Source organism: Camelus ferus, chromosome 6 (assembly GCF_009834535.1).
Source record: "Camelus ferus isolate YT-003-E chromosome 6, BCGSAC_Cfer_1.0, whole genome shotgun sequence".
Classification (NCBI taxonomy): domain Eukaryota; kingdom Metazoa; phylum Chordata; class Mammalia; order Artiodactyla; family Camelidae; genus Camelus; species Camelus ferus.
The window spans coordinates 23,665,653-23,689,737 of NC_045701.1; the positions used below are offsets into that span (position 1 = coordinate 23,665,653).

Here is a 24,085-nt window from a genome sequence, read left to right on the forward strand (position 1 = left end):
ATGAAAAAATGAAGAAGTCACTGAAAAGCCTGACCATAGACTAGATCTGTGAGCCAGCAGTATTGGCATTACCTGGGAGCTTGTTAGAAATGCGAGTCCCAAGCCCTGTACCAGCCCTACTGTATCAGAGCCTGCATTTTAACATCAGGCCCCCAGCAGGTGATTTGTATGCACATTCAAGTGTGAGGAGATCTGGACTAGATGGTTTACTAGTCACTCTATTTTAGGATTGTAAAAAAAAATGCTGGCATATGCGGTGGTGGTGAAAATAATATCAGAAAGTGTCTTTCCCATCAGCTCAAACCCTTCTTTATCTTCTTAAGTCTCATGTTAATGAAGATACTACCTTCTCCAGATGTCTTCTTATCTCTCCGGCCATCTCTATTGTCCTTCTTGTGGGTAGCCTTCCTCTTAGCCACTGAAAGCAAGCATGTCCTAGCTTGAGTTCTCTATTCTTTCATGGTTAATATTTTATTTGGAGAAACGCATAGCCAGTATGGGATCATCTGTGCTTTCGGATCTCTCTCCTTGGCATCTGCCTCAAATCTTCCTGGCATGTTAAGCTATACTGAGCCCATCCCTCAGGCCATAATTTTTACCTCTAGCTGCACATTAGAATCATCTGATGAGATTTTGAAACAGGTTAATGCTTTGGTTCCATTATAGATGAATTCAGTCAATTTCTAGAGATTGGATTTGTGCATCAGTATTTTTTAAAGTCAGTTTCTGAGGATGGGGTCTGGGTGATTCTGTTATGTAGCCATGATTCAAACCACTGTTCCAGGGCTCCATCGTACCTGTTCATTAAGGACATTGTTCTAGGATATAAGGTGAGTAGGAAAGAGTCACTCCTCTGAATTATTCCCTAGTCTATTGATGAAGGCAAGCACTTAAGCAGATAATCGTAGCAGAGTGGGACAAGGATAATAGAAGAGCTTCCAACAGAGTACATGGCAACATTATAGAGGGAAGGATAAACACTGGAGAGGTGGGGAGGTGGCATTTGAATTGAGCCTCCAAGAATGAGTGGTCAGTTACTGGACGGGCAAGAAGGAGAACACTCTGGATAGAAGGACGGGCACTAGCGAAGGCTTGGGGCTGTGGTCATACCATTCTTCATCTCACGTGTGGGATTTTGAGATCTGTTTCTCATCCGTCCCTCCTTCCTCTACATCATGTTTAATATTTCTCCTCCAGGTGTTGACAGTATCACTACATTTCTCACTGTACTCTCTGAAACTCCAAATTATTTACCCATAATTATTAGGTTGATTTTTAAAATAACAGCTTTATTGATAGATATCTTATATACCTGTGTTAGTTTCCTGTGGTTGCCATAGCAGGTGATGAAAACAGAAATGCATCATCTTGTAGTGCTGGAGGCCTGAAGTCTGAAATCAAGGTGTCAGCGAGCCTGGAGGCTCTAGGGAAGGATACTTCCTTTCTTCTTCCACTTTCTCAGGCTGCTGACATTCTTTGGCTTCATTGCTCTGTGGCCACATCTCAAATCTCCCTCTGCTTTTCTCTTATAAGGACTTTTGAACATACTGAATATAGGGCCCACCTGGATAATCCAGGGTGCTCTTATCTCAAGGTCCTTGACTTAATTACATCTGCAAAGACCCTTTTCCCAAGTAGGGTAACTTTCCTGTGGACCAGGGATTAGGTGTGTACATAACTTTTTGGGCCACTGTTCAACAATACCATACAATTCAGTGGTTTTTAGTGTATTCACAGAATTGTGCACCCATCACCACTATCCATTTTACAACATTTTCTTCACCCGGGAGAAAAACACTGTACCCACTCTCAGTCACTCCCAATTTTCCCCCAACCCCCTAGCCCTAGGAAGTCCCTAATCTACTCTATGTCTCTATGAATTTATGTAGTCTGGATACTTCTTGTAGATGGAGTCATACAATATGTGGCCTTTTGTGCCTGGGTTCTTACTTAGCATAATGTTTTCAAGACTCACCCATGTTGTAGCATGCATCAGTACTTTACTCATTTTTTTGTTGAATAATATCCTTTTGTGTGGATTTACCATATTTTCTTTATCCATTCATCAGTTGATGGACATTGGGGTTGTTTCTACTTTTTGGCTATTATATATAATTCTGCTATGAATCTTGGTATGCAGGTTTTGGGTTGGATGTATATTTTCATTTCTGTTGGGCATGTACCTAGGAGTAGAGTTGTGCAGTCTATGGTAGCCTTTTGAGGAACTGCCGACTTTTCCAAAGCATCTGCGCCATTTTACATTCCCTTCAGCAGTATATGAGGGTTCCCGTTTCTCCTGATTCTCTTTTATTGTCTTCTTTTATTTGGTGCTGTTGTCAATTCTGCCTTTTCTGACCACCTTCTCACTAAGGTTAGAAGAGTATTTCCATTCCATTTCTGTTAATGTCACAAGTTTTTTCTCACTTTGCAGAAATGAAAGGCAATCAGTTCTTATCTACTCTAAATATAACACTTTTGGTTTCACCCTGCTTCCCAGAAACTAAGTACAAAGCAAAAAAATAATTTTGATGCCTGTCTCCATATCTGTAACCATTTTCTCAAAACCCAAAAAACTCTCAGCTGTAAGCTCAGTGAAAGCAAGAACCTTATCTTTTGCTTTTTCTTATCAGTTTTGTATGCAGCTTGTGGTGACTGTGATTAAACATTAAATGAAAATGTGATTATTGTCTCATGTGTAAAGGATTTAATGTTTTATAGGCTGACTGATTTTTCTTAATTACAGATTTCTGACAAATTCGGTTATTGTTTTTAATGTGCAGATGAACGGGAGACTGAAGATATGACAGAAGAATGTAAAGAATCTTAAGCAAAGACTTGCTGGGGTGTGCTTTTAAGAAAGTTGGTAAATTAAGTTTAATCACATTTTTTTCCAGATTCTTTGAATTCAATGAATGCATTGTAGAGGCCGTTCCTCAAATGATGGTTTTCATGTTTGGATTTCTCTCTTTCTGGATCACATTTCCTTGATATTTTTGAGAGTTGTGGTATAATTGCTCAGTGGTTTTTCTTCATTGAAATTCCTGGGGAAATTGATTTTTATTGCTAATCTTGCAACATGAGGGATGTGTTAGAGAAACCAACATTCTGTGTATGTGTGCTATGTTAAAACTAGTTGAAGTGCTCTGGTTGTTTTGTATTTCGTTTTATATGTTACCACTTTATTGTGATTTAGACAGATTTAATCACCATGAATTGTAGCTTTGTCCCTGATTTCTCTCCTTTCCTCCTCTGTAGTGCCTGTTAAGTAAGAACAACTTGCCATGGACAGAAAGGAATTTTCTCAACAAAGCAATGTTAGGTTGTCCTTTACTATCTTATTAGCAGTGGTCCTTTTCCTAAGCAGAAGTTTGACTGAATTATTTGACATATTACTTCCAGTTTGTTATCTTCTTTCAGTTTGCCTTTTAGAATGCAGCAAATAAAGATCAACTACTTTAAAAAAAATCTGCAGTACTATTTTAAGAGAGAGGGTTTGTCAGTTACAAGTCAGGAACCTGGATTCATGAGGACATTTTTTGTCAACATTCCATACCATGAATTGGCATTGGAAGGAGAAGTCCAATTTATTTCTGATTTCAAAAAAAAAAAAAAAAAAAAAAGATCTGGCTATTGTGTTGTATTTAATGAAATTTGGAATAGTGGGTGGGTAACATTATTATTTTTTGCTGGCACATTTTCATCTACCTATGTTGGATAATGTTATAGATTGCTTATGTCACATTTCCTTGACTTTTTAAAATGATGATGTCTGTAGCTACTATTTTCAGAGGACTTGATAGTCAATTTCTTTTTCAAACCTTCTTTTTCAGTTTATATTCATGGTTCTTGTTGATATCAATGTGCTACAGTGTAATTTATCTCAATGCCAAGAGTTTTGCTGTGAGGTGCCCGCAGTGGTTAAAAGTCATGATGATAGACTCATCAGAATGACGTGTGTGTTGTAGGATTTGGGTCAGAACAGTCAGAGGGGAGAGGTGATGTGGATGGGGATTTGTCATGATGATAAGAGAGGAGCCATTTTTGCCCATAAGCTTTTCAGAGGAGCTCAGCTTTCTCAACCCATGTGTTTCTGGTATTTGACGTGTGTGTGTGTGTGTGTGTGTGTGTGTGTGTGTGTAAACCGGGGAGGGAGGGAGAGTGTGAAAGAGGGAGAGAAGAGGAGAGCGAGATAGATGGTGGAGAGAGAGCTATGGCTTTATAATGTGTTTCTGCAGATGGTATTTGGGGCATAGAGAGCCTTTTATGTTATAAGAGTTTAAGAGAAGGGAAGGAAGACAGAATGATCTTAAGTAATGACTTTTACCATTAAAAGAGATAACACCATTCCATAGCATATCAGCTGAAGGTACCTCTAACAAAGACTGGCATGCTGAATTTGTATTATATATTTAACATAAAGGTTCCAAATTAAAAAAAAAAATTACCCTGATAGGGAAAGAAAGTGTCATTTTTAAAAAACAGTGTTTTTATTTTAAGGTTCCTTCTAGACCTGAGTGCCCTAGAACAAGATAGAGAAGAAAAAGTATGAAAGTGGAAGAGCTAATTCATTTCAGGAATGAATTTAGGGTCTTAAAATGTGAGGTTTTTCTACTTATGACTTCTTAAGAAAATTGCTGGCACCACCTTTATTGTAAATTCCCATAGTACCTAAAGTTTACTGCCCTTCTGTTCAACTCTCTGAAACGCATGGTAATAAACTCCTGTAGAAGGAGAAAGCTATCACCTTGATGGTATAATTTTAATTTTTAACAAGTCCTTTATTTCAGTACAACCTGATTCGAAGGTCAGTCATGGAATGGAACATGGAGCAAGCCTGGGAACAAAGCTCCTGCTCCAAGACACTTTTTCTGTCCCATGTCAATATTTTCAGTTACTTTTGTTCTGCTACTTAAAAGTGAATTAGGATTCTCTCCCAAGACTTCACGTGTTGAGCTGCTCTGAGAATGAATGATGTCATGTTTCAAGGAATGATTTCTTTCAAATCAGTTTTTCCAGATTCTATAACCAACACAATCTAGTTCCTTATTCTTCACCTGGGTACCATAAAATGATTTGGCAATTTATACTTATATATGATTATGCTACCCTAGGTAGATGTTTCTAGAATGAGAGAGAAAAATCAACAAGGGAAAAAGATTCTATCTCACTCAGCCAGTCCTTTTTGTGTTTAATGGACCTCAAAGCAAGACCTTGAACCTCCACATAAAATTTCTTACTCTACCTGTTCTTAATATTTGTGGTTAGCCCACCTGAAATTCAGGGTCTGCTTATGTAAGGCTTTGGCTTTCTTTTCACAAAATAATTTGATATTTTATACATTTACATATTTTTAGGATTTCCAAATCCTACCTTTCTCTTTGGTCATCTTTTTTTTTTTTTTTGCCTATGTTTTATTTCAGAGGTTAATATCTGATACTTTAATTTTTTAGTTGAAATATAGTAAGTTTATAACATTGCATCAATTTCTGGTGTACAGCATAATGTTTCAGTCATACATATACATACATACATTCCTTTTCATATTATTTTTTCATTATAGGTTACTACAAGGTATTGAAAATAGTTCCCTATGCTATACAGTATAAACTTGTTGTTTATCTATTTTATGTATAGTAGTTAGTATCTGCAAGTCTTGAACTCCCAATTTATCCCTTCCCACCCCCTTTCCCTCTGGTAACTGTAAGTTTTCTGTTTCTGAGTCTGTTTCTGTTTTGTAAATAAGCTCATTTGTGTCATTTTTTAAGATTCCATATATAAATGATATCATATGATGTTTCAGTATTTTTCTTTCTCTTTCTGGCTTACTTCACTTAGAATGACCATCTCCAGGTCCATCCATGTTGCTGCAAATGGCATTATTTTATTCTTATTAATGGCCGAGTAGTATTCCATTATATATATATACTGCAACTTTATCCAGTCATCTGTTGATGGACGTTTAGGTTGCTTCCATGTCTTGGCTATTGTAAATAGTGCTGCTACAAGCATTGGGGGGCATATATCTTTTCAAATTAGATTTTCCTCTGGATATATGCTTAGGAGTGGGATTGTTGCATCATATGGTAATTCTATTTTTAGTTTTTTGAGAAATCTCCATACTATTTTCCATAATGGCTGCACCAAACTACATTCCCATCAACAGTGTAGGAGGGTTCCCTTTTCTCCACACCCTTTCTAGCATTTATCATTTGTGGACTTTTTAGTGATTTGGTCATCTGTTTTTGACCAAAAGTATATCCATTCTCCAAAAGGTGATATCTATAGAGTTTGACCCAACTTTTCAAGGACGATTCCTCCTTCATTAACTTTTATGAAGCCTTCCCACAATATGCGGTTGTGTTTCCCACCCACTGCCTTCATTCATTGGTCAGAAAATGTAGCTGGGAGAGCTGTGTGTACCTCACTCCTGTTTTCCTTTTTCATTGTTTTTAGAAACAGAACTGGGCTTTGAAAAAGATTCAACTAGATGACATTTAATGATATTAGTAAAATCTGAAATTGTACCCTTTTAGGTCCCACTTCTTGGTGGAGGGGTACTTTTTTCTTTGCTATGTTTTTAATATGACAAGCTAATTTGTTGTTTTGTTCTTTTATTCCACAAATCCAGCAAATACATAGTCTAAGCAACTAAATCTTCCCTAAATTGTATAAGAACTATGAATATGTTCACTGTTACTTACTATAATTTTTTTGTGGGTATGCTATGGTGGTATAAGGATGGAATTTACCCATACCTCATAACATAAAGCCAGAAAACAAATAAACACGGATACAGTAAGTATAAATATAAATTTCCATATGATTTATTGTTGTTCCTTGTACATAAGAAACAGTAATATACAACTTACACTGCTTTAGAATGTAAAATGGATAAAAATGTGTACAAAAAAGCACATTCCTAGAAAAGAATTGGCAAATAGTAAAAATGGGGGGATTAACAAGCAAAAAACAAATCAACAAAACAAAAAGAAAAACGAACATTTCTTCAATTCAGTGTGCAAACATTTTATAAAAATAGAAATACTAACTCTACACAGTATTTCCTGATAAATTATTTAAATAGCATATCTACACAATCTGAGATATCTATTCCAATGGCAATGAGAAAATAATTTATAAAAATAAAGCAATGGTATACAAGATGATAGGAAAAAACAACTTTCAGAAAACGTATTTAACATTTCAATGCTATTTCCTTATTGGGAATACTTTTTCTGTGAAGAATTTTTATACTATGTACAACATTGACTTTTTTTTAGGTACTACAGTAGCTTTAAGTTTGTTAGACACTTAAACTCTTTCTGCTTGATCCCAAAATTCTTTACTCAGTCACACAACAAATGAGGTAATATTTGTATATAAGTTTCACCTTTGTCATTTTCTTCTTTTGGAAAAAGGAAAAAATAATAAGTGTAGATGCTTTTCGTCTCCCTGGAAATAGGCACAAGGGATGGGGTAAGAAAACAGTATTAAAGTCCTCCTGGCTTTCTTTGCAAACTAAAAACCCTTGCAAATGGACAACCAGCTAATTCCACTTGAAAAAAACAAAACAAAGGGGGAAAATAAAGAAGCCCAAATCATTGAGTCTAAGCCTAAAGTGAGGAGCAGCTTGCTCTGATTTTCTTGTGCCGTTCCTGTGAGGGATTTGCTGATAAATCTCAACCACCTGCTCTCAAACACTTTCCATATGAAACCTAGATTCCAGGTAGAACAGAGTTAATAAATAATCTGTATTTACAATCTTACAGTCGTGAAGACTTGTAGCAAAGATGATAGGGATAGTCCTTACACTTCTTCCTGTCCCGTGAATAATCTTTCAGACAGATCCTCCAGAAAAAGTAAAAAATAAATATTTTACACTGTAAAGTGTTTGCAAAACAAAACAAAACAAAACAAGACTACAGTCCAAAAGAGAACATTGGAAAACTCCATAATATTCAGAAAAAAAAAGAGAGAAAAGGAATGTTTTAGTTAAGTTGATAATTTTGTGCCTTTCTAACCATAAAAATACAAGCACAGCTACCCCTCCGTTGGGAAGCAGCCCAGTGCTCACTGAGATGGTCGGTTTTCTTATTTTCTTGCTACATCTGCCCAAGCTACATCTGGAAGACAACCAGTTTCCACATAACCAAGCAGTGACAGGCAGCACTGCCTTATGCTGGTTTAATTCTGAGTCCCTATACTGGTCACTACAGGTGATGGGTAGGGCGTGGAAATCTGGGAGGAAGTCCAGAAGCCAGTCTTTTCCTTCCTTCCCTGCTTCTATTTTAAGTGCCTATTTATGTGGGTTAATCAGCTAACACTGGTCAGCATCATGAAATCCAGCAATAGTCTTTCAATCCCCTGAAAATGACTTAGTACCGAAAAAGTAACTGTTCCTCCATATTTTCTTCATACAATCGTCTCTTGGGTATGCGCCCTCCCCTTAGGGCTTTGGCCCCACCCCCCTGTTCTGGAGGGAGTAGTCAGGGGTGGTTTTGTGTGTCAGTCGTCACGAGTCCTCCCTTCTCTCACATGCCTGAAAGCACTTTGGAGTCCACTGCTCAGAGCTGGCCTCACAATAGCACTCTGCTCTGAAAAAAGCAGAGTGGAACAGGCACCTTCCAACTGAAGCACATGGGTGCTTCTGCTTTTTCCAAAGCAAACCCAAGTAATTGTTTATATTCTTGGCAGAAGCTTCTCATTCAGAGGCTGAATGCTGAGTCTGATTTGGAAAATTGCATTTTCTTGAGGCAAGTCACATGTCCTAGGAGTCCACACTGATGCAAGCAGAGAGCAAAGGTAGGCAGGGAGGAGTGATCCTGGGGGTTTTCTTAAGCCCATGGTTCCAGAAGGTGCAATACCAGCATTGGTTATGATCAGTCTTTTGGTCAGCACTTTGATGATTAGGAATCTGTTCAACAAATGAACACGTAAATATGTAAACAAACCAGTTCATAAAGGCACTGTCATCTTAATATCCCTTAATAAATTAACAACCTAGGCAGAGCTCTACTTTTATCATGTCAAAAGTGTATTTTAAGGTTGTCAGCTTATAAAATTACACTTGAATGTGTTTGAACACTGTTGCAAGGAGATTGACATGGCAGGACCTTCCAGAACTTATGCTGTGCTTCTAAGGCTTTCAGTGTTAAAAGTTTAGGTTTAGTTTAAAAATTCAGACTCAAAGATTATATCATAATTTAAATACTGAGTAAAAATCAACCACAGTTTTTTTTTTAAACTCTATGTGATCTTGTCAGCACCAGGCCTGGGGCCAGTAAACATTTATTAAGCACTTGTTCTGCAGTAGACCCAATGCTAGTCTCAGTGAGAGCTTCAGTAACAACTGAGTGTAAAAGAACAGAGAAAAAAAGCCAAGATTAGTTGTGGAAATTAATGTAACATGCCAGTAGGAAGGCAATACTCCTTTCCCTTCCTTTCCAACGGGGAAAGGTGGTGAAAGACAACTTGTGTAATGGCATGAACAAATTTGTAAGTGGCGTGCAAGACGTGGAAACGTAAAATTTAAAAAAAATGTAAAGTATTATTGATGTGGCCTGAACTGTATAGGAGCTTGTCTGCAGTTTACCTTTGCACTGTGTAGGAAGAGCACAGAGATTGCAAAGTGAATTAACACAGTTAACAAGGGCTCAGGATTACATAAGCCACTGTTCGGAGGCAGTATTTCATTTCTATCATCATGTCATCAATAGCAAAATATAAATAGACCAGTCTCTAAAATAGTCTGTAAATCAGACTCTCACATGATTGGCTTTCTTGATATTGGTCTGAATTAGGGATGTCACTGTTCTGTTGTTCCTACCTCTGCATTCATATTTCAGGTCGGAGAAGAACACCATCTCTTGAGAAAAGACGAACAACCCTAGCCTACCGCCCGCGTAGGTTTTGTCATAAATGGGTCCTGAGTCAGCCATGATTTTCTTCCCTTCATACATCACCACTCTGCAGGAAAAAGGAGCTCTTGTTAGTGACACCCTTGCTTTTTGGTCTTTTCCTCCTCTTCCGTTAGTCTGACTTTTAAGTGAAATTGAATCGGAGCAGTCTTACCTAATGAAGCCCGTCTTTGGCCTGTGGCTGAGACGCCATCTGTAGGCAGTGAAATCTTTCCAGCCTATGTGGCGAGGGTCATGCCACAGAGTGCGCACCTGGAGGAAAAGGAAAAGAAAAGGTTGAAACAGCTCCATTATGAGTTTCTATTTCATTCCGTGAGAAACGGTGACTTGAAAGGTACCAACCAAGCTGACCTAAAATGGAGGGCTGCAAGGCCTCTTTTTCCAAGGCCTCTTTCATTTGATGTGTGCCCTTGAATGTACATATAAAGCAGAGAGAAGGGAAATTTTTTGTTTGTTTGAAGAGGGTTAAACAGCCTTTGGATTTGAAGGGTAACTCTTGATTACAGCAAGCTCCCTTCTCAGACACTAGGATGTTCTTACAAAGCAGAGCTTAATCCTGCAGTTGGTGATGCTGGGAACTTGATATCTAAGACTCCCTATTGGGAGGCGTGGCCAAAGCACAGCATCCCTAATGCTGGTCCAGCAGCCCTCCCCGGCCTTGTCCTGCAGGGCACTGTGCTCACCTGGCCAGGGGTGTTTCCCGTGTGCCACAGGGCATTCCGCAGGTGCTCGCCAGGCCCCGTGGTAGAATTTACAACCTTCACAGAAAGGCCTGAGTATCCCTGAGCCCTCGTGGGGTTGGTGTCCCAGTAGGACTGGGTGACTTGCTTCCACATCACAACGTAGAAGCGGCTGCTGGACTGGTAGCCAAACACAAATCCGGCATAGTCGTCATCCCTTTCGGTGTTGATGAAAAAGGTGCCACTGAAGTCCACAGCGTTAAACTCATCATAACCTGGAAGAGGAGACCAGACCCAGGTTAAACCTGTAGCCTTCAGGAGGTTCTCGTTACATTGCTAGACATTTTCAGTAACCCCGGGGACACATGCAACTGCCAGCTTTTACATTTGCTTCTTTCCCCTGTATGCAGGGGCCTTTGGTTTGAAAACCTCCTTACTCACCTACAGCAAGTCCAGGATCACAGTTGACAGTCTGGACGAGTTCTTTACCCTGATGACGTACAACCCAGTTAGGGTCATTTTGGGATGTCCCTTTGGGATCTAGAGGAATCATCTGGAATCGGCGGAAATCTGTCTCACTGATGTCAACGTTTTCAGGGCAGATGTCATCGATGTCTGGCACGTTGTCATGGTCAAAATCATCTTTGCAAGCATCACCTCGACCATCGCCTAAGGCCAAAAAGGCAAGAGTTGAGTGAAATTCTGAAGTACTATTTCTGGCGTCAGAAACCCACTATCTGTCAAAGCTGACATTTGGTCTTTTCATCCTCCAGTGCTTTCAGCTTTGTTTTTACTTCCTTCATCCAGACAGCCATGGTCTCAGTTACTGTCTTAACAAGCGGCTCCACTGACTCACCATCAGAATCCTTCTGGTCAGGGTTGGGCACGAGCCTGCAGTTGTCCCTGTCATCAGGAATGCCATCGTTGTCATCGTCATGGTCGCAAGCATCGCCCTTGCCATCCTTGTCGTGATCAGCCTGGTTGGCGTTGGGCACGTAGGGACAGTTGTCCAGGTTGTTCTGGTGGCCATCTTCATCAATATCCTGATTGTTGTCACAGGTGTCTCCAATGCGGTCCGAGTCCGAGTCAAGCTGAAAGAGACAGAAATGGACGGTAAGTTGGAGTATGAATCACTGATGCTATAGATATCTTGTGGAAGATTCTTCACTGATTAATATGGCCAGTTTCTGATTAATATGGTTTCACGATCTATATGCTACTGCTGAAAGCCAGTCATATTAACAAATGTTAAAGTGTTTTTCTTCTTGATCTTTGCTTTCATATGACAGTTTTAACACGGATATTTAAGAGTTTTGAAAAATAGAAAACTTTCTAGGTAAAAGTAAATAGAAAGCATTATTTCATCACTAAGGATAGAATGCCATGTTAAGGGCTTATATTGTAATGATAAATGAAATTCTTTGGGTACATTGTGATATTTTCCATTGAAGTTTTCGACTATGAAACTGTTGACGTGTCGACAACTACTCTAGGTCATTCAGTCATGGGAACATGGCACTGCTTCCTGTGCATACTGGGTAATCTGTATGGTGGGATCAATGATTTTCTTCTTCTTTAGGTATTTAGTTTTATACATCTAGTCCATAATGATTGTCAACAGTTGGCTCAGGTCCAGTCAAAATTCTAAATTTTTTCAAGACCATACTTCTCAGGGTACTTTTTTACATTAATTATTGTACATGGGATGCTTAGGGATTATTTATACACAAGTTGGAATTTTTCTTGCCCATATTTCTGCTCTTTGCCATTAAGATTTTTACCTGATATGTGAATTGTTATAAATTTTATCATTATCTGAAGAACCAAAAACTCATTCAGGGAGGTTAAATGACATTGATTTACATTTGTTTACAGTTAAGACCCAAACTCAAAACAGATGACCCCCAATGCCATGTATCAGCAAAGCTATCCCAGATCATTCAGATTTTCCCATCATGACCCCAAAGCTCTTCATCCAGCTGCTTTTTGTTTCATAGGGCCCCTCATAAGAGCAAATATTAGGAAGATTTCTGGATTTCTCCAGAGAGCTGGATTTCTCATTTCTTGAATCTTTAAAAAATACTCCCATTTTTAAAAAGCTGGTTTTTAAATTTCCAGAACAATGCATTTTAGAAAAAATATGCCTTAACTTTTATCCCTGGAAAATAATGATGAGAAATTATGCAAGCAAAGAAATACCTGCAGACATGGAACCTGTTCTGGGGGATATCTATTTGCAGCACTCCCCAGCATGGGTGTAGAATGAGCTGTCTGCAATGCCAGACATGTTTGAAGAATGACAAAGAAACAGGCATTTCCCCAGTTTTTGGAAGTAATTTTAGTTTGATTTTCTTGCAGCCAGATCATCATTATTATTAACTATGAAAATGGTTGTATATTTTGCTTAGGGATATTTTCTTCCATCTCTTAGTCTCAAATATGAGACATCTCACAGATTTCTGCTTTGTATAATTTATCTTAACAATGGTCGATCACACTGAGCAGGTCACATAGACCTTCTTGTGGAAGGCAAGCTCGAAGTTACAATACTGTCATGCTAAAGACCTACAGGACTCTGCAAGGAGCTCGCATCAGGCACACTGTTTCCATGAAAGTACTGCAGTTGGCTACCAGACCACTGAGAGCCATGGCAATGAAAGTGCTTGGACTCTATCTAACTCCTCTATTTTTCAGAGGCCCAGAAAGGGATATTCTAACACTTTACTGAAAGATTCTGAAAGAAATCCACCTACCTGATCTGGATTGTGTTCCAGGGGGCAGTTGTCACACTGATCTCCAACCCCATCCATGTCAGTGTCTCTCTGGTCCACATTGTAGACATATTGGCAGTTGTCCCGTTCATTGAGGATGCCTGTGGAGAACAGGGGACAGATAAGAGCAGGAATCTCCAGCCTCAAGTTTTTCAACCAGTCGGCACACTGCAGCCAGGGCTGCTGAAGGTGGAAAGCTAAGCGCAGTCACCATTGCCTGCGCACCTGCTGGAGTCAGGGAGTACCTTACCATCCCCATCAATGTCCGCGGCGCAGGCGTCTCCTTCCCCGTTGTTGTCTGTGTCTGCCTGGTCTGGGTTGTGGTTGTAGGGGCAGTTGTCACAGCGGTCTCCCACGTCATCTCTGTCATAGTCGTACTGGGCTGGATTGTAATGGAACGGACAGTTGTCCTGCCAAGAGAAAAAAATGAAGCATTTTACAACATTGTCCATGAAACCAGCTCAAGCCTCAAACCACAGCAAAATATATATAAAAATGCAAAAATCTGCAACAATGATTTTCTACTTAGTAGATACTGAGTCCTCTGTAAAACGATCACTTTAAAAGTTAAAAGCCAGGACATGATGTATGAAAGTGAATCCATGTTGGTTAGGAATCAGTGAGATGTAAATCTAAACTCAGTATCGCCATTCTCAGTATGTGCAAGGTAAATCTTAGTGCGACTTGGAGAAGACATTTGAAACAAATTTGGGAGCCAAGAGTCATTTGTTTACATATTATAACTTCTTGCTCAAACTGGGGGAAGGGAAGGCTGTGATGAAAAACAAAACCCCCATTTAAAAATTCTCTTGGCAACATCTATGTCCTCAAACTACTGAAACACAGCGAGTAACTTCTGATTATCCCAGATATCAGTTCGGTTTATTTTCCCCTATAGCTCTGTAATTTCATTGAATCTTAAGGTGTTGTCAGCTGTTGCTGAATAGAAAAGATAAAAGGGGAATGGAAAACATTTTGTTTTTACCCTGTCATCTGGGATTTTATCATTGTCATCATCATCATCACAGGCATCGCCAATTCCATCCTTGTCATAGTCTTCCTGCCCTGAGTTGGGAAGGTTGGGGCAATTATCCTGGAAAGAGAAGACACGTTACAGCTGCAGTCTGCATGCCTGTCGCTCAGCTCATGCGAGAGAGCGTGTACCCAAACACTGCAGACAGAAGACCCAAATGCTGCACAGTGACAGCCCATGCTTTTAACAGGAAGACAAAAAAAAAAAAATTTTCCTGGGGGGTACACACACACACACACACACACACACAGAGCATGCTGTATAATGTTCTAGACTTCATACATGCTAGCATGATCTGCTGGTATCTGGTAAAGTAGTGAACATTATTTTGGACAAAATATTATACTATGGAAGTCAGCTGCCCAAATGGCCTGCCCCGTTCATGTTCTTGGCACCAAGGGCTTTAAAATTAATAAGAGTTAGTGCTGCTTGGCCGTTGCATGACTTCATAATTTGGTTTCACTTTCAAACTTTAAGCATTTAAAATTCCCCCGCCTGTTCCCTTGATAAGGGCTTTGGGGAAGCCGAAGAGGAAAGCGGGCCTACCTTTTTACAGTGGTAAGTTGCATTGGCCACGCACACCAGGTTCTCGTTGGGCCAGCCATCCAGGTCTGTGTCCTCCCCGCAGATGATGCCATTGCCAGCATAGCCAGGCTTGCACTCGCAGCGGTACATGGGGTCGCTGTAGTGGCCCAGGTAGTTGCACTTAGCGTTCTTGTTGCAGTCGTGCGTCCCGTCCGTGCAGGGGTTGCGGGGCTTGCACACCTGAGGGTACAACATCCTGTAGTTAAGGTGGAGCCTTCGAGCATCCGCAGACACTGCAGAAACAGGACCCTGAATCCCTATCATCTCAAGCAGACAGAGCTCCACGGGAAGAGTGTGGGTCCTTCCCATTCTCCCCGTGGGTGTCCAGGTTACAGGCTAACATCACTTTATGTGTGTTTTTCTTAAAATTGCTCAGCACCTCGGCCTTCACAAGTCCATCTGCTCACAACTCATTCCAGAGCAGTATCGCCAAATGTGATGGACCAGTTTTCCCTGCTGGATGTACAATGGATTTTCTGGTCCTGCTTCTAAAAGCTAGGCTGTACATTCACCCCCTTCCCTGTTTTCCGTGAAGGGTATGAGATGGCATCCCCCACTTTTGACTGTTTCAGTGGAGGACACTCCTCCTTCCCTCTATTCTACCGGTCCCGTCTGCTCTACCTGTTTGTTGGCAGTGGCGTGTTCGACGCCCCGGCCGTAGGGTTGCGAGCCAGTGAAGCGCGGTGGGCAGGGCAGGCAGTTGTAGCCTGGGTCCGTGTTCTCACACCTGTGCTCTCCGTTGTGGTTGAAGCAGGCATCGGGGACTTCTTTGCACTACAGAAGACACAACAGTCAGCTTCAGATTTCGAGAACACTGCCACAGGAAATGACTAGGACAGGTGAGCTGCTGTCCAAGGTCTGGGAATGGTGAGACCCCAGTGCCTCACCTCATCAACATCTTTGCACTGGACACCATTTCCACTGTAGCCTGGGGGACAAGCACCACACTTCCAGCTGCCGTCAGGGTAGCTCGTACACTTGGCACCGGCAAAGCAGGGATTGGACAGGCATCCATCTGAGACAAGAGAGACAGGCAAGAGGTTGGTCTCAGCATTCTAGGCACTTAAAAACCAAGGCTGTAAAACACTGCAGGGTCTACACAACTGATAACTCATTGAGATTATGCTGTCCATCTGGCGTTTTAGAGTAATCAGACTGCTCAGGACCATTCAGAGCTGAAGCCCTGTGAATGCTGACAGTGGCGTTCAGTGGTTTGTCCCAGGCTGCATGGCTCACCAATGGGACAGTCCTGCTTGTTGCAGATCTGGTTTTCGGTCACATCGCCTACGCAGTCCTTGCCTCCAAACTGGGGTGTGGGGTTGTTGCAGAGCCGGCTACGTTTCTGCACCCCTCCACCACAAGTGACAGAACAGATGTCCCACGGTGACCAGGGTCCCCAGCCTCCATTGACTGTAAGAAAACAAACCACATGCCAAAGGTAAGGCCAATTTTCAAACACCTTACCTCACAGAAGACCCTCCTAAGTCTGTTCAAGAAACCTCTGCTGCCCTGACACGTGGAAAGGATGTTCAGGAAGAGGGTGAGTCTGAAATGGTTCTTTCTGTTTTTCATTAAAAGCTGCTGGGCATGCAGGATGGGGCCTTCTGTTTGTTCCTCTAGGAAGGAAACTTTTCCCCTCTGTGACCCACTGAGCCAAGGCTGCCGATGCCAGGCAGCCAGTGGGGCAGAGCGGCCGCCAGGTGGTGCGGCACGGCGTGCACTTACTGGGGCAGGCGTCCTTCTGGCAGGCTTTGGTCTCCCGAGCTTCGCCCTCACATGGCTTCCCGTTCATCTGGGGGCTGGGAGAGTTGCAGAGCCGGATCCTTGTGATCACACCATCACCACATGTTACCGAACAAGACGACCACGGGGACCAGTGGCTCCAGCCGCCATCCTGTTTAACTAAAGTACCAAGCTGATGGTTATATGGTGCTTCCCACAAGCCAAGCTCTGCGCTAACTGCTTCAGAAGCATTATCTAAATAAAATTCTCAAAATAACTATCAACAGAAGAGTGAATACTTTCTGGTATAGTCATTTCTTAAAAAATCCTCAAAGGACTATCAAGAACTATTCTTACCCCAACTTGCAGATGAGGAAAGAGCCTCAAGATATGTTGTGCTCAAGGGTGCAGATAAGTGGGAGAATTGGGGGTTAGATACAGAGTCTAGAGCCTGTGCTCTTAACCCCTATGCTATGGAGTCACTGTTGGTGATGACAAGGACAGGTGAGCTCTCCACATTCTCCAGGGCCAAGATGCTTACATCTCTTGTCACACTCCTGAATGTGGCAGGTCCGCGTCTGCACGGAGGAGCCCTCGCATCTGTTGTTGAGGCTGTCACAGGAGCGACCGCGCTGCTGGATTCCATTGCCACATGTTGCAGAGCAAGAAGTCCACTCAGACCACGGGGACCAACCGTCATCCGCAGAGTCGCTGGCTGCAGAGGAGACGGGTTCATTTAAAACAAGCTATTCTTTAGACTGCTCTGCTCGGGACTTTCTTCCCGTGCCAGAAGGTGAAAAGCAATAAATTTCTTAGGCCAGTGGCCAAGGGGTTTATCCCAGGTCATCCTGTGCACAGCCTTGGGGTAATTGCATGCTTTGGCTGGGTCAGTACAGCTGAGTCTTCTCCCAGGGTGTGTTTCTATTCATCTCTGTCTCCTTCCTCCTCTCTGCATTTCAAATAAGTTTCCCTTTTCCGACTTAAGGTATCTCGGGAGGCATTTCCAGTCCCAGGCTTCCAAGAGTATTTGAGTTTCAGGCAACTTATAGGAGTGAACTTCTGACTTTCAGGGGAGTCAGAGACCATGTGTTTGGCAGATGAGCATGAAGGCAGCAGAGCCGCTGTTGGCTCTGGCTCTGGCTCGGTCATGAGGTTAGTCAGTGTGTTGCTCCTCTCACCCGAGCATTTGGGGCCTTTTCTGCACATATTTTCACAAGAGGAAAGTGTTTACCATCTGCCCGGGCACCACAACTACAACCACATCTAGCTATGTCAGACATGAGACAGAGAACTTGTTTTCTCTTGCCGCCAGTTGGAAGTTTTCCCTTGCCACCAGTTGGAAGTTTTCCTAGCAATCCCCGATTCAAGTTCAGAGCTCCGCTGGTCCCCAGCTAGCTTTGTGCCCTTTACCGGACACCTGAAGTGAATGCTGAACAGAAAGTGCCGTACAGATGATTACGACAGTGCCAGTATCACTAATACCTCTGGATGGGACCGGTCATTCTGAGCTGTGATCAGTGTATGTAGAGTAGGTGTGGTGGTGTGTGCAGGTGAGGAGGTGAAGGGTGAGTGCTATCTGCGTGTTTTATTTACTTGACTTGTGATGAATCATTTTTATGACTATATTGTCTCCACAAAGTGATTAATTCATACTGGCAACAAAACCCAGGGATTGGGTACCATGGAACAATACAGTGCCCTATATCTTTTAGGACCCTGAAATTCAAACTGCTGTGTTCTCTTAAGTCTCTTAGATAAAATGGGCAGAACTTTTCCAGTTAAGTCCGATGCTCACACCAAAGCCCATCAATTTCTCTGGTGAGCAGACTTTTCTTGACTTGAGGCCATAAAGTCAAATTCTAAAAGTAGTCAGCATAGAGCTATTTGCTGCTACAAATTCATCTCTTCTTTACTCAGAGCACAGAATCATCATCAGTAAGCTAGACCAAGATGATTGCCTGTGCCATAATCCAGGGGGGTAATTAAGTTTAGTCCTAACGGAGTTTTTGGCTCTATGCAGCAGACAAACCAGCAGTTAAGCAGATGCTATAGCAGGAAACTGAATGAAAACATGATGGAGATGGGGGTGGGGTTCCAGCATTATGTTCTGCTGTCCTGTGCTTATGTAGAACTGATCCAGTCACTGAAGAATAGTTATGCAGTTTTAGGACTTACGCCAACACCGTGGGCAGCATTCTCCATCAGGAACGGTGGCATTGGAGCAGGGCATGATGGGGCAGGACACTTTTTTGCAGATGGTAACTGAGTTCTGCAGGGCCAAAGTGAGGGAGAAATGGGTTACTATGTATATTGCAAGCAGAAGTTTCCATATTGTAACATTTCAAGTACAAGCTAAAATGCAAGCAGGGCTGGAAATGCTCTAGTGGAATGATTTTAATAGAAGATCTGCCTGTGTCATATTGGCAGCCAGCAGGACCAGAGAGACAGTTCTAGTGCTGGTGACTTGCCACTTCATTCCTTGGAGAGTTCTTTCTTAATTGTCACTTAGTCAGTTCTTCATGCACAGTATAGCATGGAAAGTTTCTCCAAAGGGAACCACCAAGTATCATGCATCAGATCTATGACTCTGCATCTAAACTCAAACTCATCAAACTCAGCCAGGATTTGAAAATTTTTAAATTATATCCTGAGGGGGAAAAGAAGATCAATGAGCATTTTATTTCCTCATGGATAGATCTGGCTTTATATTACATTGGAGAAGAATGGGAATTTAGTAAAGTCAGCTCCCCAGTCCAGTAATCCATGATTTGTCTTTGCTCCATGAGCCAGGTACACCCTCCAAACTCAACTGCCCCTGGCACTGGGGAGTTAGAAGGGCATGCACACTGCAGGCAGCACCGTCTAAGGGGACAGCTCTACCCTAACAATGTCGGGCAGAGTAATTTGAACAGCAGTCAGTACTGTAGGAAAAGAATCTCCATGTCAGAGCTGAATAGAAATCAAGGCTGCGGAAAAAAGTTCCAGCTAGGTTTTACTGACCTGACATTTAACACTTACCCTTTGAACTAAAGCAGGTAAGCTATTTGGATGAGTTAGCAGATAAGTTCTTTTAGGTACTTAGCCTGGGGTATAATTAAGACTTTGAAAAACCAAGAGTTTAAAGATTTTGTAGATGTCATAAGTGCATCATAAAAAAACAAAAACAAAAACAAAAACAAACGACACCACTTTGGGATCAGGCCATGGAACAGAAAAAGAGCCTGTGTGGGCATCTGGATCCTTCCCCAGAGACTGTGGCCTCAGACGTGCCACTGATTCGTGTTTTAGTCTGCAGAGATCCTTACCTGACAGCGACACTCAGTGCAGCTGTCCACCGTCCACTCCTCGTTATTCCTGTACTGGACTCCGTTGTGGTAGCAGAGGGGAGGCCTCCTCAGCTCGTTGGCCAGCTCCTTGTTCTCTTCAGTCTAAAAGGGGGAGAAAGGTCATTAGCATCCAACCTCATTTTCCGTCATTCGGCATCACTGGTGAGGCCTGTTCAGGGGCTTGTGCTAATGGGCTGGGAGCGGAGGCCACTGACCACTTTGCGGATGCTGTCCTGCAGGGTGGTCACAATGGTGCGCAGGCCCCTGAGCTCCAGGACCATGCTGGACAGCTCGTCACAGGAGATGCCACAGATGGCTTGCAGATCCTTTGTCTTGTGGCCAATGTAGTTGGTGCGGATGGCAGGGCTGGAACCATTCACCACATTGTTATCAAGGGTGAGAAGGACATTGGTAGCTGCCAAGAAACAAAGGAACACAGATGAGGAAAGTCTTAGAAGATCTTCAAACAGATGTTCTCGCCAGCCAGTCCCAAAGGTTCCTAATTGTAAAAGATATTTCATTTTGGGTGTGGGATGCAGATGGAGGGGATGTGTGTGTGTGAAAAGCTCTTTGAGGTCACCTTTATATACCTCTTAACTATGTGACTTGGGGTAATTTATTCACAACCACCACTGATGAAGTTTCTCAGCTTGTTTTGGGTGGAATACCCCCCAATTTTCCCACATGCCCTAAAAATAGAAGAATACTCACAGCTGGAGCAGCCTTTGTTCCTGAGGATGTCTTCTGGTGTGGTTCCAAAGACAAACCTCACATTCTGCAGCACCCCCTGTGGGCAGAGGATACATACTACTTGTAGAGTGTTGGTGAGGGGCGGGGGTCAGTGGGTGGGGGGCGACTGTTTATGCTAGGAAAAGCACACAATAGTTGTTCTAAAAGTTTAAAGGAACTCCTTTTTAAGATCACCATGCCAAAATAACACACCGACAATGAATTGCCAGACAACTTCAAAAATTTTAACTGTATCTTCTGCCAAGTCTTCGGTGTTTTACAAAGAATTCAGTTAGCAGCCTACTTGGGTACACAGGAAACGGAATCTGATACTAAGACCGGAGGATATAATGACACTCTCCAGTGACAAAGAGTTAAATGTAGGAGTTTCAAAGCCACAGTTACAAAGATCTAGAGGTTTCAGCAAGGAAGAAGCTGCAGCAGCAAAAGCCACTATTTTAATCTCTTATTTGAGACCAGTTACGTCGCCATGAGGAATCAGATGGCAAAGTGGTATTTATTCTGCTTGTAAAAAGAATCCACTTCAAGCAATATTATAATTGATAGAAGGCATTTGTAATATGTTATTTTCTGAGAAGAGCATGAAGAATAAGGTTTGAACAGGCTGTTATAGGAAAACCGTTTCTTGTTTCCTTTAGTAGTTTTCAAAGCCTGGTCCCCATAACACTAGCACCAGTCTCCCCTTAGAACTTGTTAGAAATGCAAATTATCAGGCCCCATCCCAGAACTACTGAATCCAAAACTCTGGGGGTTGGGTGAAGCAGGACACATTTTAACAAGCCTTCCAGGCGATTCTGATGCTCCCTAAAGTTTGAGAACCACTGCTTTAGCTCAGTATTTCCTATACGGGAACCCCTGCCTCTCCTGCTATAGCCCTTCTGGCAGGTCAGCTGCCTAGCAGACCACCCCGTGGGCCAGGAATAGAAGAGGCCTCACCTGGAAATTGTCATTGACACCTCCTTTTGCGATGCGGAGTCTAGCAATGCTGGCCAGGTCCCTGGTGAAGATGCTTTGGATGGGAACGTCCAGCTCAGCATTCTCCATCTTCTCACAGTCGATGTACAGCTGGGCCCTGTCCTCCTGCACAAACAGGGTGATGCTCTTCCACTGGCCGGTCGCCAAGAGGGCTTCTTCTACTGACACCACGTGCTGCTTCCCCTGCACAGTCAGGCTCAGGTCCAGGGTGCCCGCCTTGCCATTGGAGACCACGCTGAAGACCTGGCCAGAATGGTCCTTTCGCTCCACGGCCAGCAGCGTGCCCCGGGTCTTCTTCATTTGCCTCAGGGAGGCCAGGAGGAGGAAACCTTTCTCTGCCCGCACGGCATCCACTAGGTCTTGGAACTTGTTGTCTGGCACAGGGGGGATCAAGTTGGCATCCTCGATGCGGAAAGCTGGGCTGGAAGGGTCAGGACCCTTCACCAGTCGGCGCCCAGAGCCCTTGCGGGCAGCCCCCGTGAGTTCAAAGATGTCAAACACGCTGTTGTCTCCCCCAGACTCTGTTAGACAAGAGCAGGACACACAGACAAGAGTGAGCTCTCAAAGCCAGACCAGGGTCAGGGCTCAGCTCTGAGGGGTGGGACAGAGGGACAGGGTGAAAGACCACCGAAAGAACTGAAAAAACTCCAGGTTAGAGGGAACCTAGGCTCAGAGGAGAAGCGGCTGGGAGAGGAGTGCATGAGAGGGAGCACACCTGCAGTAACCAGACCCCCTCCCCCTTCCTCCCCCCTCAGAAGGTATTACACAGACTCACCTGGAATGCGGTTGGAGCCGCACACTTGCAACAGGAACAGAACGCTGAGTCCCCAGGCCAGCCCCATGGTGGAGCTGTTTGTGCCCAGCAGGGAACCTACAGCAGGAAGCACAGAGCCCAGGGTCAGAGGCAGCCAAGCAAGGAGGGTGGGCAAAACCTGGCTGGGGGCAGGGCCCCAGGGATCCCTCTTTGGCCTCACATTTGCTGGAATGAGGAGCAACAGTATATATACACTTTGGAGAGGGCATCAGGAAGAAAATGCAGCGCTGGGAGGAGAGTGTGGCTTTATAAAGTCGTGGTGGTGGGGTCGAGACCAGCAATCGGGGGGCTTTTCTTTGGGAAGTTGAGGGTAAACAGCAGGACCAGGAGATTCTGGGGGTGCAGGGAGGGCACTGGAGAGTAGAGGCTTGTCTAGATGGCTGATCGAAAAGGTTAGGAAGGACTTGGAGAATAGAAGAAAATCTTGGGGTGTCCTGGCGAGTTGGTTTGTGAACCCCAAAGCTGTAGAGGATGGCTCTGGAGCCCCTCCACGAGAAGAGTCCCCCAGCGGCTGGGAGGGACAGAATGGGAAAGGTGAAAAGTGTGAGATGCGGGGTCCCTGAGGGACAGAGGCCTGGGAGCTCCAGGTGGATGGCCAGGTCAGCACTGGCCCTCTGCGGCCGCCCGGGGACTCCTTACCTGTGTGGACACGGGTGCAGCGGCCGGGACAGGCGGCGTCCGGAGGCCGCAGCGACGTAACTGAGCACTGGAGAGGCGCGGGAAGGTCGGTGCGCCCGGGAGGCCGCGGGATCGGAGGCTGTGAGGGAGCTTGCCGGAGTGGGCGCTATCCAGCCGGCCCGGGTGCAGTGGCTGGCTAGGCGGCGGAGCCGCGCGCTTTTAAAGGGGCGCTCACATTCCTGGGGTTTCCTCTGGCCAATGGGAGGCGGCCGGGCAGGAAGCGGGAGGGGGGCCAGTCTGGGTTCCTCTCTCCGCCCCCCGCTGCCTGGCGCACAACTTTCCAGCTACAAGGTGAAGGGGGGCCGCGGGGGTCGGGCCGAGGAGCACTGGAACTTCTCAGAAAAATAGGTGCCCGCCCACGCGGCCTTGGCGCTCTCGAGCTCAGCACTTTGGCTCTGGCGCCGGGCGGGTCGATGCGCTCTGCGTGCGCGTCCCGAACCCACCGGGCTTTGGCCACCCACCCAAGATCCTTAGAGGGGCTTTCAGTCAGACCTCTCCCCTTGAATGCCTGTGCGACGGCGCTGAGGAGTGTACACTTAGAGACTAAGCCCATTTGTACAGAAAAAATTAGCCCGATGGGGTCAATGGGACCAAGAGGAAACCAGTCGTTGAAGGAGTTTCCTCTTGGATACTTGTTGACCCTCATCCATCCATCCCGGTGGGGTGGGGACCACGCGCCCGGCTTCGCGCCGCGCTCTTGCCCTCACCCCTTGACTGCCCCGCGAAGGAGGTGAGTGCGGTGTCGCGCCGGCCAGCAGGGCGTGTGCGGGGCTCGCGTTCCCACAGCGCGTCGGGGCAGCCTTTCTGCAGCTGCCTGCTGCGGGGTCCCCGCGA

The 24,085-nt window shown here is 44.0% G+C and overlaps 2 protein-coding genes across 8 annotated transcripts in view; one reads left to right on the plus strand and one right to left on the minus strand.

The window, feature by feature from the left end:
- FSIP1 (fibrous sheath interacting protein 1) overlaps window positions 1–3,465 on the plus strand; it is a 173,710-nt gene extending 170,245 nt beyond the window's left edge. For all 7 annotated transcript variants that reach the window (XM_032481522.1, XM_032481520.1, XM_032481523.1 and 4 more), the window contains one exon: window positions 2,781–3,465. In XM_032481522.1, coding sequence (XP_032337413.1) covers window positions 2,781–2,827 — 47 coding nt within the window. In that variant the 3' untranslated portion in view covers window positions 2,828–3,465. The remainder of the gene's footprint in view (window positions 1–2,780) is intronic.
- Window positions 3,466–6,800: 3,335 nt separating this feature from the next.
- THBS1 (thrombospondin 1) lies at window positions 6,801–23,367 on the minus strand. The gene is made up of 22 exons (XM_006176600.2): window positions 23,213–23,367; window positions 22,535–22,630; window positions 21,721–22,280; window positions 20,746–20,821; window positions 20,250–20,449; window positions 20,014–20,136; window positions 18,884–18,977; window positions 17,250–17,423; window positions 16,712–16,888; window positions 16,223–16,396; window positions 15,874–16,001; window positions 15,608–15,760; window positions 14,948–15,166; window positions 14,354–14,461; window positions 13,619–13,778; window positions 13,351–13,469; window positions 11,454–11,688; window positions 11,039–11,266; window positions 10,601–10,872; window positions 10,072–10,169; window positions 9,827–9,966; window positions 6,801–8,914 (listed from the first exon to the last, which is right to left on the minus strand). The coding sequence occupies exons 2-22, from the start codon at window positions 22,599–22,601 to the stop codon at window positions 8,907–8,909; spliced, it is 3,513 nt and encodes a 1,170-aa protein (XP_006176662.1). The 5' UTR covers window positions 22,602–22,630; window positions 23,213–23,367; the 3' UTR covers window positions 6,801–8,906.
- Window positions 23,368–24,085: the final 718 nt, after the last annotated feature.